Source organism: Ptychodera flava, chromosome 12 (genome assembly GCF_041260155.1).
Source record: "Ptychodera flava strain L36383 chromosome 12, AS_Pfla_20210202, whole genome shotgun sequence".
Classification (NCBI taxonomy): domain Eukaryota; kingdom Metazoa; phylum Hemichordata; class Enteropneusta; family Ptychoderidae; genus Ptychodera; species Ptychodera flava.
In genome coordinates this window covers 25,946,907-25,960,833 of record NC_091939.1, presented here as the reverse complement: position 1 = coordinate 25,960,833, position 13,927 = coordinate 25,946,907, and the positions used below count along the sequence as shown (strand labels likewise).

The 13,927-nt window shown below is 37.7% G+C and overlaps 1 protein-coding gene across 1 annotated transcript; it reads right to left on the bottom strand.

Moving 5' to 3' along the window:
* Positions 1-336: 336 nt before the first annotated feature.
* LOC139146122 (leukocyte cell-derived chemotaxin 1-like) lies at positions 337-6,601 on the bottom strand. The gene is made up of 5 exons (XM_070717552.1): positions 6,426-6,601; positions 5,367-5,507; positions 2,861-2,977; positions 1,955-2,108; positions 337-694 (listed from the first exon to the last, which is right to left on the bottom strand). Exons 1-5 carry the CDS (start codon positions 6,510-6,512, stop codon positions 594-596), a joined length of 600 nt encoding a protein of 199 aa, XP_070573653.1. The 5' UTR covers positions 6,513-6,601; the 3' UTR covers positions 337-593.
* Between the last annotated feature and the right edge of the window lie 7,326 nt (positions 6,602-13,927).

Below are 13,927 nucleotides of genomic sequence, written 5' to 3'. Positions count from 1 at the left end.
TAGTTCTCTGAATTCGGCTTAAAACCAGAGGAGCTACATAGATTGAATCGTATCAATCGTCGGGCATTGATGCCCGTATCGGTACCGACTGAGGGCGCTACTTCCTATGTGACTCACTTACTAATAGTCTTGCCCTCAAGTATGTAATGTAACGGCGGTGGCCATGACAATGCTAACAATTCTCGGTGTGTCATGAAAAACTTAGATATAGTTATGTGGATTCTGTGGTCCGAAGGGTAAATAAAATTTACTTGTGTCTTAAAAGCAAACTTTCATGGTTGCCAGTGCATACAACATAACAACACATCACAAATTGATGAATTCCTTTGGATCGAATTTAATTTACTTTATGAATTTAAAAAAAAAATTACATCTGTCATTATTCCACAAATTATTGTCAATTGTAATATCGAATGTCGAAATAAGAAAAACATAGTGTTTAGTGATCGGAATTAGCTTTTCTATATGACATGACGTTTTCTAAAAATATGTACTGAACATCGAAATTGTGGTTCTGTCGCTCAGATTGGTCAGTCACACTCTTTCTTCTTAGTTGGAGACGAATGTAATATCGCTGTGAAGTTTAGTTGAATTCAACACCGACCGATTAAGGTACAACGGTAACGGTATCGTCCGTTACCAAGGTAATGGGTGGGTACACAATAATATAAATAGCAGCCACGTTTCTCGCGACCTGAAAATAAGGAAAATAAATGTACATTTCACAGCTAGTGAGGAAGGTGATATTGGTCTTGTATACATCGGTCAACTACAAAATCAACACATATCTGGTGCACGATTTTGAAGATAGAACATATCATCTCGTAGAGTAAAATTGTTATATCTCCATACTCATTTTGAATCGTCGTTCAATCTGAAAGGTCGCGTTCCCAACGAATCAAAAAGAAAGGAACGTTCCATTTTAACACATTTAGATAGAAGTAATTCAATGAGACAAAATAATAATAAAAAACGTATTTGTGTTTCCGATAATCCGACCTACCCTAGAAAAAAACGCTGACTCTGGACATTTTTTCGCATTTTCAAAAAATGTAGAGTAAATTTTTTAACGTTCACGGTATTTTATGGGAAACAGGAAACACGCATTAAATGTTTTTATTTGGCCTAAATCAAAAACCCTAAACCCACTCGAAGGTTATTTGCCCATCTCCTTGTATGTAAAAATAAACGTAATCAACAATCATTAGCTATTCATAAAAAAAAAACAATTGGAATATGACGCGGCTTTTTTGTCTTGGACTAGACTACATGATTCCAAGTTCAGATGCGAATCCCGTTGATAGTAACAATGACTTCATATGTTAATTTAGAGGGATTATTAGCTTGCAGTTGGTCTAGACGCTAGAGGGCGCTCGCCAGTGCCAATGACACCTATCCATTTTCCGAGAAACAAATAAAGCCAGTTCCACAATGAGCGTGCATCAATGTTACGATAACTTCATACTACTATATCTGCTGATCAAAAATAATATAAGGCTACTTGTTCACAACAACGGAAGAGTACGGCACCATCAAACAATATAATATTTTACCAACTTGGTCAGATTAAGACGCAAGTATGTTTAATTTTACCGCAACACCTCCTAAGGTATTATAAACCAGGCCACCTTAAAAGGTTAACCTACAGCTAAAATAATGGCGAAATGAAAGTGATGTAGGCTGCCTACACGAGACGATACCCACTACAGGATAACGACATTTTTCGTCCGCCTTGTCAAAATATTTAAATATAAAAATATCTTTATTATTTGAACACATTCAAATATCTTCAACCCGGTTCTGAAAAATCAAATCTGTGCACTGTGTCTGTGATGTCAAAACATACAAACTTAATTTAGATTAAATCAGAACTGGGAACTAGATAACAGCAGTTTCCAATTTTTTATACAACCAGATAGGCGTTCATCACTACTAGCATGCAAGAGATGATTACCTTTGTGTTCGCTTTGAGCGAGTGTCAGCCAATAAATGTCCCGTCCTTCACATTTCTCTGCTATTGTTTCACCCACGACAGCTCGGTTTTTGATTGGTCCACCGGCAAGTACGTACAGATCATCATCTTTGTCTCCAGTTTCTTCTATTACATTCTGATTTGAAAACAAGCAAAAGTCTTTCTCTCAACAAAGTAGCTCCAAATTTAGAGGAGACATGGAAATACCGGTCAGAGAGTACGGTATTATGAGTAGTGTACATTACATTACATTACATTACATCACATTACATTACATTACAGTACAGTACAGTACAGTACAGTACAGTACAGTACAGTACAGTACAGTACAGTACAGTACAGAAAAGTAGAGTAGAGTAGAGTAGAGTACAGTACAGTACAGTACAGTAGAATACAGTACAGTAGAGTACAGTACAGTACAGTACAGTACGTTGAGTAGAGTAGAGTAGAGAGTAGAGTAGAGTACAGTACAGTACAGTACAGTACAGTACAGTACAGTACAGTACAGTACAGTACAGTACTGTACAGTGCAGTACAGTGCAGTACCATGCAGTGCAGTACAGTACAGTACAGTATTATAGTACAGTACTATACACAATAAAGTACACAGTGCAATGCAGTGCAGTGCAATGCAAGAAAACTATATGTACATGATAAGAAAGATGTGATTTTAAAAAGGAATGCTGCATCCTAAAGGGTTGTCTACATCATTGCCACTGAGAGTTATAGAATCGATTTTGTGACTTTACGTTTCAAGATAATCTTGCTGCCGACCCCTAAGACTTTGTTATGTTTTCGTACTTTGCTGAAAATAACATTCTCTTATTTTTCGACAGAAATACACTGCCATTTTCAAAAAAAGAAGAAGAAAGAAACGAAATATCTCACATCAGACCCGGAGCTTTCAAGCCTCGATTTCAACTCTGCTGGTGGGACGTTCTCACCACTGTTCAACGGTTTTACGTAACACGAGTCACCGTTCCTTGGGATTATGCCTTCCAGACCCTGCAGCGGAAAACGAATTCAATAGAAGATAATACTTCAAATAAGTAAAATACTAACACACTCTATTATAATATTTGTAACTAGCATTTAATAGAATTTTGCAATCATCGGTTTCACAAATATTTTTTTAAAAGTTCAAAGTATTTTGCATTGATATCTATAGAAACTGCATGCCAAAGGTGCACCATTAGTAACAGCTGAGCATAACTGTACAATAGACTTGCGCCGACAGGGGACAAATGTTAGAGAATTTCTGAATTGCTATCGGCAGTTTGTCGCTCTTGTCCAAGTAGATAATTTGAATAAAGTTTGATATTAATGAAAGAATATTCAAGGAGATAGAACGGACACTGACTAAAATGCTTCATGAAACAAAAATGGTGAATTAGAAATATTCAATTTGACATTAAACGGCAGGTGTGTCTTTTATCTTTTATACCACTCCAGGTCATGTGACCTATTGTTCTTGCCATCCATTTATCCCTGAAATCACGACTGGCACCTATTGTTCTCATGCAAATTAGTAATCAGTCACACTTTTATTCATATGTAAATAAGTAATCACCACACTTTAATGAAAGAAAATCATTATCATATCAATAAAAGTGTAGTGATTACTTATTTAAATATGAAAAAAAGTATGAACGATTACTAATTTCCATGAGAACAATAGGTACAGTCGAGATGCCTAAAGCATTCACACACATTCAATAACTCAATAAAGACAATTTTTCAACTGATATATTATAACATCACATTTTATAATTCAATTTTAACTTTCTTTGAACCATGCTCAATATAAGGAACATGATTTGTTGATGAAGATCTGTCTATTTTTTGATTCGGCGTCTTCTTGGGTTGGACCAATCCTGTCTGTTTTGTTATGTTGTTTCGTAGCAACTTAAGAAACTGGTTTACTTACAGCTTCCTCTGCTTTAACACTAGATGAAAATGGTAGATGTATTCGACACATGCTTTTGACGTGAGATCGACACACATTTTAGGCGCGTAAACCGTCATCTGATCTGTGACCTGTTTGTTCTTTGATAAGCTGCGCATCGAATCCCTGATGGTACAAAGATGTTGCCACACTCACCTGAAATTATCAAACACAAAAAATATGTCACAAATAGCATGGAAATAAGTACAGCCTTTTTATTTAATACGTTTGTGGAATAGAGGAAAGAAATTCTGTGATATTGCCACACACACAACAAAATATTTTGATCAATGAATTTAATGTTATAACTTTACAGAATTCGTTTTATGATTGTATAAATATCTTAGTAAAAGAAGAAATTACCTTGCCAGAATGCCCAGTGTGATGGCCTTCTATCCAAGCCATCTCGCACATTTGCTTCACGTAAAGACGCCTACTTTCTGGTAGGAGAACTTGATTACCCCTTGGCAATGGTCGTCGATAGTACGGTCATGTCGGCGGTATCATCGCCAAGTTCTTTTTATAAGTTGAACTACACATCGTGGATTAGATGAACTCTGTAGTAGCGGCTGCTCTTATAGGGCAGTTTGCCCGTATAAAATCCACTTTGGTTGTTTTTACATGGCCATCCATGGACCTCTAGGAAGTCTCTAGGGTCATCAGATCAGACAAGTTGACAAGATCCATCTTGCCCAGTCAAAAACACCAAAATGGCATTGAAAGCCTGATGCATCCACGAGGCAATCACATGCATATACAGATTGAATGCCTTCTCCCTAGCCAATAGCCAATACGACAGAGTAAAGCAAGCCATTTTATTTAACCAATCAGACTAAAACAGTTTCCTTCTACACAGGTGCATTATACCACTCTGTAGCCCTTATTCAAATGCAGATTTGCAGTTGACCAGAGCCCTTGTCCTACTTGTCTGGGATTGGTCATTCTCCCAAACTCGCATGCCAGGTGCATAATAACCTCTGTGAACCTTTCGACGTACAATGGGTCGCTCCATTCCATTGTGGGTGTTCAAATGAAAAGTCGACAATTTATTGGTACTAAATTACAAATTTTAGAGAAGATTGGCCTGTTTTTCGTGGTATAAGTCGTTAATCGCACCTCGTAGGTGAGCTGTTACAGTTGTAATCACCACACTTATGGTCAGGAACTTGTAAACATCACGAGGCCGAAGGCCGAGTGATGTTTACAAGTTCCTGACCATAAGTGTGGTGATTACAACTGTAACAGCACACCTACTCGTGCGATTAACTATACTTAGAAGGAATACGACTCAATAATCTCACTTATTCCGTTCATCTCAGCCGTATTTTGACGTATTTTTTCAGTGGACAAACGAAAATGCAGTCACTTGATTTGATGATGAATATAGGCACTAACCCATCATTTCAAAATACACAAATTACAAATAACTATGGTATAAATCAATCTTACCGCATCAAAATCTTCTACAACCTCGGCATCGTCGGAATGAACAGTTTGGAATATTTCGACATTCCTTTCTTCGTCAATGATGATTGTGTCTTCTCTCTGACCGCCAGACACTTCGTTGACCTTGATCGAATACGTGTATTTCTGGATGAAATAATTCAACAATTGATATTAGCAACACGCATCGTGGCGTAACCTCAAAAACGAAACAAAAAAAACCGCTGAGCACTCACAGTGCAGATTCTCAGGTTTCAGGAGTATATATGACCTTCCGAGTATGACAATTGGTTTGAATTTTACAAATTGATTCGTATTTGAGATATCAGAAATAGCTCTCAAAATCGCGATGACCCAAACGCCATCCCCCTTGATGAGAAACGAAGTCAATGTCCATATAAAGGGTATATATAGTCTCACATTGATCAATTTATAATTACAAATCAGACAAACTCTTAAAACGGGCACAGCACACTAATGAGCGAACCTCACGTCATAATAAAACTAAAGGTTGTTTTTGTCCAAATATAATAAAATCTCAATTGCTAAAGCCATCGGAACCGAGTAAGAGACGCATTCTGAGAAAAGATTTTTAAATAAGATTGGCAAACTATTCTATAAAGACACTTTTTTTAATCTTATCATGCCATGAGGAAATCTCAATGAGTATAAAACGCAAAGAATTTATACACTAAATTTAAGAGTGACGGAACAGTTGCTTCCAAGAGATAGCTTTTTCGGCCAAGCAGAACAAAATGGAACAATAAAACACACTAAAATAGATTGAAAATTATGAAATACTCATGACATGAAATGTAGTATACTCTCAGGCAACAAATTCATGAAGCCGATTCCTTCATTTCACCCACGATCCACATACACACCAAACACACGCACAGTAGTTCTCAGGTATTGTTTGCAATGAGCGATCACGCAGGAATATATACATTCAGATACACATACATGTTTACACGGATGATAGGCGCTTAATGTTTTCATAGGCATCCGCTGTTGGATATGTTCATATACACCTACCAGACAAAGAAATGTGAATAAAATAAATACCTTGGGCTCTTTGGTAACAGAGTCTGAAGGAGCGGATAAAACCACGCCCACGAACAGACTTGTAACGATGATCATCAAATGTTTCATCTTAGATTCAGCAGTACAGTGGCGTCTCTGATGATTCTGTGCTTCAAGTCAAAGCTGGATCGTGCTGAGAGTTGATGTGGTGAAAACGCCGTGTCCGTCACCCTTATATACACTTACCATGCACGGCTATAACCATCAATCATGAATTAGACATTTCTGCTCAACAAGGAAATGCGTTGATTTATGGCAACTTATATTGTGCAACGTCTGCACTTTTAACCGTTAAGTGATTGGTATTGCGACACGTGTCAGGATGTGCTACCACTAATTCGTGTCGTAATTATTCCGCATCCGTGAGCAAAGTTTAAGACCACTGTTCTTTTCCTCAAGATGAAAAGACTCTTTTTAACTGTGGCATGCATTTATACATTTCTATGAAATATATCATCAGATTGTTAATAGGAAATCATTGCATTGCCAATCTGTTGCCTTACTCATTGTAACTGCCGCCGAAGAAGTACTTCTAGATTATTTAGAAGTTACTATTAATCTATTTCAAGTATGGAGATGCTTGAGGCAGTACGTGCCTCTAAAGTGAAAGACTCGTGAAAGACCAAATCCTTTGCTCAAACTTTCCTCAGTGAAACTTTTGATGAATCTCTTACCAAATCTAATCACTCTTGGTAAAGTGTCAGAAGATCAGCACACTTCAACTAAATCCTTAAATTCTCATTACCGACGTTTTAGCTTCAAACGATGCCCTCCTCAGGTTCATATGGTTGTGTCACAACTTTTGGATCTTGATGAACATTTTCAAGGGTACCTCAGGTGATAAGATGATTTCGGTTATTATGCAGCTGTACAAATACGATACATCCGCCTCGGTCTGTGAACTAACACAAGTTTTCCAAATTGACTCGAGCAGCACTTAGTCTATAGGTCCATTGTTAAAACACATTTGTCGGTCTCATGCTTTCATGTGTGGTCAAGCAAAATGGTATTCATGGCTGAACAAGAATGATTTGTAAAGTGTGGTTAGAACAACACTGTCTTCGTTTTTAGACGTTAATTCAACTTCATGTAGCATTGCGATCGAGCAACAAATAGAACGTTTCACTGTGGCGAGTCTCGATCGACACTTGACTGCATTCTAAGCAAGTTTCGAAAGCAAGTGTTTGTTCAGTGTAATAACACACGCTAGCACCTCACGTATTATCCAGGTACTGCGATTGGCTGAGCCTTACTCACGTGATATAGAACAAAAAGTGATAGAACATGGCTCAGGTGATATAGCTGTCGCGTGCGCTGATATAGCCCTGTCGCGTGCACTGCCCTCTACCACGTTCTGGAATACCGCGCGTCCTTTCTGCGCGTACCACATCATCGCGTACATTTGCTCAGTATTTTCTGTAAAGCAATAGCTCTTGAAAAGATACAAGAAATTAGCTCGACCTGAAGTAGACGACATTAAGAAAAATATTAACAACACTGTCTTCGATTTTAAACGTTATAGTTGACCTTCAACTTATATGTAACATTGCGATCGAGCAACAAATAGAACGTTTCACTGTGGCTTTTTTGACTGCATTCTAAGCAAAATTTCGAAAACAAAAGTGTTTGTCTGGTGTAATAAAATTAATAACACACGCTAGCACTGGAAAGATCACGATTTGTTGCCTGCCCTCGGGCTGGTGCTCATAATATTGATGATACCCTCGCCTTCGGCTCGGGCATCATCAATATTACCATCATGAGCACCATCCATTGGGCGGGCAACAAATCGTGATCTTGCCCTCGCCGGAGTGTGTTATTATTCAAATGTGGCTGTTCGTCGGGTAGTGGTCTCATGCTAACGGTCACGAATTGGGTTAACACACGCCGCTATTCACATCTAATTTAGCGGGGTGTGTTTACCCAATTCGAGACCGTTAGCATGAGACCACTACCGTTCGTCGCTTCAATTAACACAGGCTGCGCATGCGCACTTCGTGCGGATAGCTATTCAGGCGGAAGCTCAGGCTCGAGCCACACCAGGTTGCATATCTCAGATACCTTGATCTAAGTATTTCAGGTAAGGTCCTCTATTTTCTGTTATCTCGTCATGAAAAGAGCAAACACTCTACCTTCTATACATTTCAACATGCTCATGTGAATAAGAAATCTCACCATGATCCAAAGCAACCGTGAAAACAGCTTAGAAGTTCCAACACTTTCACTTTTAGTGGGAAGGCTGTTGCTTTGGACATTGTCCAGGTCGGTCATATTTGTTACGGCAGTAGGTGTACCTGTTTGTGAGAATGGCTCTTGGCAGACAGGAAATAATAAGCGTGAAGGTGCTGAGCTTGCATGTAAATAATTACATTCTATGTGAAACCCTCAGAGAATACATCGCGTCGGTACAATTATATAAGCTTATATTGTTTACTTGTCATGAGTGTAGCTGTGGAGGAAACGAAACATGCCGAATGACCTTAGGTCCTGCTAACATGAGACATCGATAAATGACAATACTTCGTCACTGACAATAACAAGCGTAAACATTCACGCACATCCACTTGTATACACACTAACGTAGAGTGGCCCAAATACATAGATAATGTACACAATTGCAGTTTTATAAGAAAGCGCAGGCTCGAATTCATAGCCCGTCTCGCAAAGGTTAAACTCCTTAACGTGTGGCCAGTAGGAACTTACACTTCAGTGGACGGAACCGCCGTTTCCATCGACTGTCAGTGACGTCTTCTACAAAACCAGCAGAACTATTTTTCGAGACTGAATATCATACAGCATGATTGTTGAGACCACGGTCAATCCACAGTGTGACAGTGTTCAGACACTCTGTAATGCCTGATCGAGTTTTCGAAAGGGCTAAAAAGCTACTTGAATCACCGTGACGGTTATTTCGACTTAGAGAAGGGTGACTCGAATACTTCAAAATCACGTGCAGATGGCGTCATTTATTAGAAGAGTGATAAAACACGACTACCGCCAGGTGCCTGTACGTGAAAAAGCGTCCGAGTTCACTGCACAACACAGGAAGTAGAGCAGCACCGAGTCAATCAAACCATGGGTGCACTATGAACTGGCTAATAGCTTGTCCATGTTGTTGCAACCTCTCACCTGTGACTATTATCGTACATACCTCCGCCAATGCATACCTAAAAGTGGTACTATAAATCTGGAAATGTCATAATTTTTTGTGGCAACTACCTTTGAATGACTATACCTTAATTGTAATAAAGATATTGACTTAAATATCAGTTTTCTGAAATTCGCCCCGTGTTTGTGAAATCGATGACAGACGAGAGACTGTGCAGAACTGGAGTTACATTGGTTATGAATGTTTAAGTTGTCAGGAATTTTCTTATTAGTTTGATGGCGGAGATTTCACGATACCGAAAAATATCATAGTTCATGCATCAAAAAGACAAGTTAGCTATAGTGGTGTTGAGAGTCTCCGATTATGCGATAAGTCAACATGTATTAAATCCAGCTGCACATGGAGGGAGAAAGTGCCGCAGATCGATCACAGAATTGCAGTCGGACACGGTTAGACGACTACAAGCCATAAGAAACTCTTGAGCTACAGCAGTTAAATACGATATTACAGTCTCGCGATCACACTATAAGTTGAAACAATTCCTCCACCCATTCCATGGAACATAGCGAGAAGCAGGTAATACAAACATCAAGGTATGTTAAACAACTTGCAGTCCTCTTTACATTTGATGCATTAATATTATTTTGAGAAGTGTAAGCGGCCTTTTTAAGTTGTGTATGTGTGTGTTTGTGTAACAACAGTTCGTGTAACAGCATGTGGTGAGTAGCTGTAGTGTGTACTCTGTACGCTTGGTGAACTTTGGCTCAAAGGATGGTCACATGATCTAGATCGCACGATTAATTACTGTTATACAGAATGACTCGGTTTCGAAAGCTACATTTCAATAGTTTTCAGTCTCATAGCGTTTTGTCCTTAATTTTGGCAAATCATTGTGTCGTAGCCCAGTAGGATATAAAGGTTTCAAATTGCCTTCTGCTAAAATCGCTCTTACTCTTTCCCGATTAATGTGTTGCTGTAGTACAGAGCGAAATTAAGCGCAGCGTATTTCTGCAAAAGCGAAAGTGGGGAACACTTAAGCTTGGACGCCTCTTGTGATCACTGTGCCATCACCCGGTATACACTAGAACCTGTACCCGACTTAAAACTTAGCAACATAGGTCACAGCAAGGACAAACTCTGTGCTCGGTATTTATACTATTGGTGATCCTTTGTTTTACAAATACAGACTTGAGGATAACGAAAATAAAATACTGGCGCAAAACAGATTTAATCAGGCATGGGATGACTTTCTTGATTCCAACATACTGCATCATGTGTGCATAGAGATTTGATAACTGTTTCTGTTCCTTGTGGGTCGTCAGAATATTTTTTGAATAATTATTGCCATTTTCAGTGCATGGGCCATTAATCTCAATTTTGGTAAATCCATTTCTCAAAAACTAGCTAAATGTCAACAGTTAGTACGGCTGTAATGTTTTGTGCTCATGAATATTTTATAAATTTCACTCTTGTTGAAATCATTAATCAATACTTACAATTGTAAGTAACCATAGACCCTCTCGAGGGCCTATAAAGTAACTTAAATTTTGACTGTTTAATGACCTTTGTTGACTGATTTCCTTTCTTCTTTACAGAATAGCAGTCACACGCTGAGACTTGGGCATGTAACCACTTGACACAAAGCAAAATTAATAACAATCAGTAAAAATTTAAGCAAAGGCAGTGCACTTGACAGCAACACCAAATATGCAAAGAAAGAAAGTACAACAAATAATAATTAGACTGACAACGTGCAAGAAATTACCAACATACTCGAAAAGTAATAATCACTAGAAATGCACAAAATTACCTGTACGATATACACCAAGACAGTGCTATTTCTCAGTAAAGAAATTACAAAGACAGTAATTGACATTAACTGATACTCGGGTAAGTGTTTTTCTAACGGCTGTATGTGGAGTACATTTTGACTTCAATATTAAAAGGTATTTTGTTGTCTGTTTGTATGCCATATTATATCGAAGTCTCATTTTACGAACGTATTTATGTTAGTATCGTACGTGGATAAGTTTGGCTCTCTCCGGACGATTAGTTGTCAGAATGAATTTTAAGCCTTTGGTCCGCACACTGAGCGGCACACAAACTCACAAACACTAAAATTCAGTGTTTGTGTGCCGGTACATTTTCTTATGTATGTCCGTTTGCTGATTGCATCAGTTTTAATTTTTGTGTATTGCGAACATTTGTTTCTAGTTTTGCATGCTTCTATACTGTCTCATATTTTCTTGTGTGTGTGTGTGTGTGTGTGTGTGTGTGTGAGAGAGAGAGAGAGAGAGAGAGAGAGAGAGAGAGAGAGAGAGAGAGAGAGAGAGAGAGAGAGAGAGATCATATCTAAGCGGCATCCAGTAAGTTGTTGTCATGATATTCATTGCCTATGCAATCTTTTCCAGTATAGACGTCTACTTTAGCCTTACGTGAGCAAGTGTAATTAACACTTCAGCTTCCATTATGAAAGTGGTATCAGTTATACTTACTCTAGAATGTGTCATTATTACATACGTTGTCGGATGAAAGTGCAGGCTTCAGTTCACGTGCACAAATGTGCACATTTATTTGCATTTCAAAGCCTCCGACCCATATACAGCGGGGTTTTATCAAATGACGGATACAAAATACACAATTATTGGAAGAAAAAAAGGACATATAAAGCAACAATGCTGAAACATATTACTACAATTTCCATGGTTTTTCTTCTGAATTAAAATGAAAGTCATGAAACTTAATCTGAAAATTTTAAAACATCTTCTCTCATTTGAAAGGCTTTGTGCACAAAATTACAAAGGTTTGAGACATCTGTAAATCCTTTCCACTCATTACTTTCAAAAATTTTAAAAAGTTAAGCTCTCTTGTTACATCGTCTGGTATTAGTAAAAAATAATATTCATCTTCAACACCTCGATTGGAACATAGCTGACAAACTCTAGCTTGACAGTCAATGTTCTGGCGTCTTCCCTCCTCCATTGCATGTGGTAGAGATGAACACAGGAAGCAAGCAAAACTTTGTAAACCAGATGTGAACTGAATGTCCTCACGTGTTTTACAACAGTTTAATTAATAGTAGTACGCTTCATAGATATCTATCAGATTACATTATCTATAACCACCTGTCTGCAAACCATGACTAGAAATTATCAACAAGTACATTAGAAAATGCACGCAACATTCAAAAATATTTCTTACAAGGCATATAATCATAAGTTGTGGTTACTCTTTGTTTTCACTTTAAGTTGCAAACTATGATAAGTCAGTGACAGAACTGTATTCTACTATTTACCGAACAATATAATTAGCCTCCCAATTCAGTTTATCCAAGACACTTAAGCACTGTTGGTTGAAATACTTGATTAAAGGGACAAAGTCGGCCATCACGAATTTTGTTTGATACGAGATACTACTTATATTGTTTGACATGTTGAAAGTGGGTGGCCGTGCCTGTATTCGACCCCGGTTTTAGACAGATTAAATGAAACCATCGCAGAAATGAATTAATGGTCATGACCATTAATTCATTACCGCGATGGTTTCATGTTTCGTGTCTAAAACCGAGGTCGAATATATATGTATGGTCATCCATTCATTCAGTATCTTTCAACATGTCAAACAATATAAGTAGTATCTCGTATCGAACACAATTCATGAAAAATGGCCGACTTTGTCACTTAAACACAAGTAGTTTCTAGTCGAATTGAGATATGCGGTCTGCCACAGGCAAACAGTTTGAAAACTCACAATGTGACCCTTCATAGATGCCGTCTACATCGGTCAGTCTACCTTTAAAAAACCAGATATGAACTGAATATGCTCACGTGTTTTGCAACAGGTTCATTAATAGTAGTACGCTTCACAGAACAACAAGATATATGATATCACTAAATGAAGCAGGTTTTTTCAACATCGCACAGTACTCTCAGATTTTAATCACTAATTACAAAACTTTATTTAATATGCAAATGAGCTGTTGATTAACTTGACACTGCTTAATGCTTCATTGGACAATTAGATATCCATCAGATCAACATTTGTAGCACGTTTTATTTAATTTAATGCAGTAATTTTAAAGTAATGTCACTAATTACAAAGTTCATTAAATATGCAAATAATTCCTATATTAACTTGACACTGTTCAATGATTCATAGCACAATTAAATATTTATCAAATCAATATCTGTAGCACGTTTCACAAAATTTGGTGCCGTAATTTCAGAGTTATATACCTAATTACAAAGTTTATTAAATATAAGTTAATGCAAATGAACCCTTAATTAACTTTACACTACTAAATGCTTTATAACATCGTTAGATATCTGTCGGATCAGTATATGCAGCAGTTTTCATCACATTTGATGCAATTATT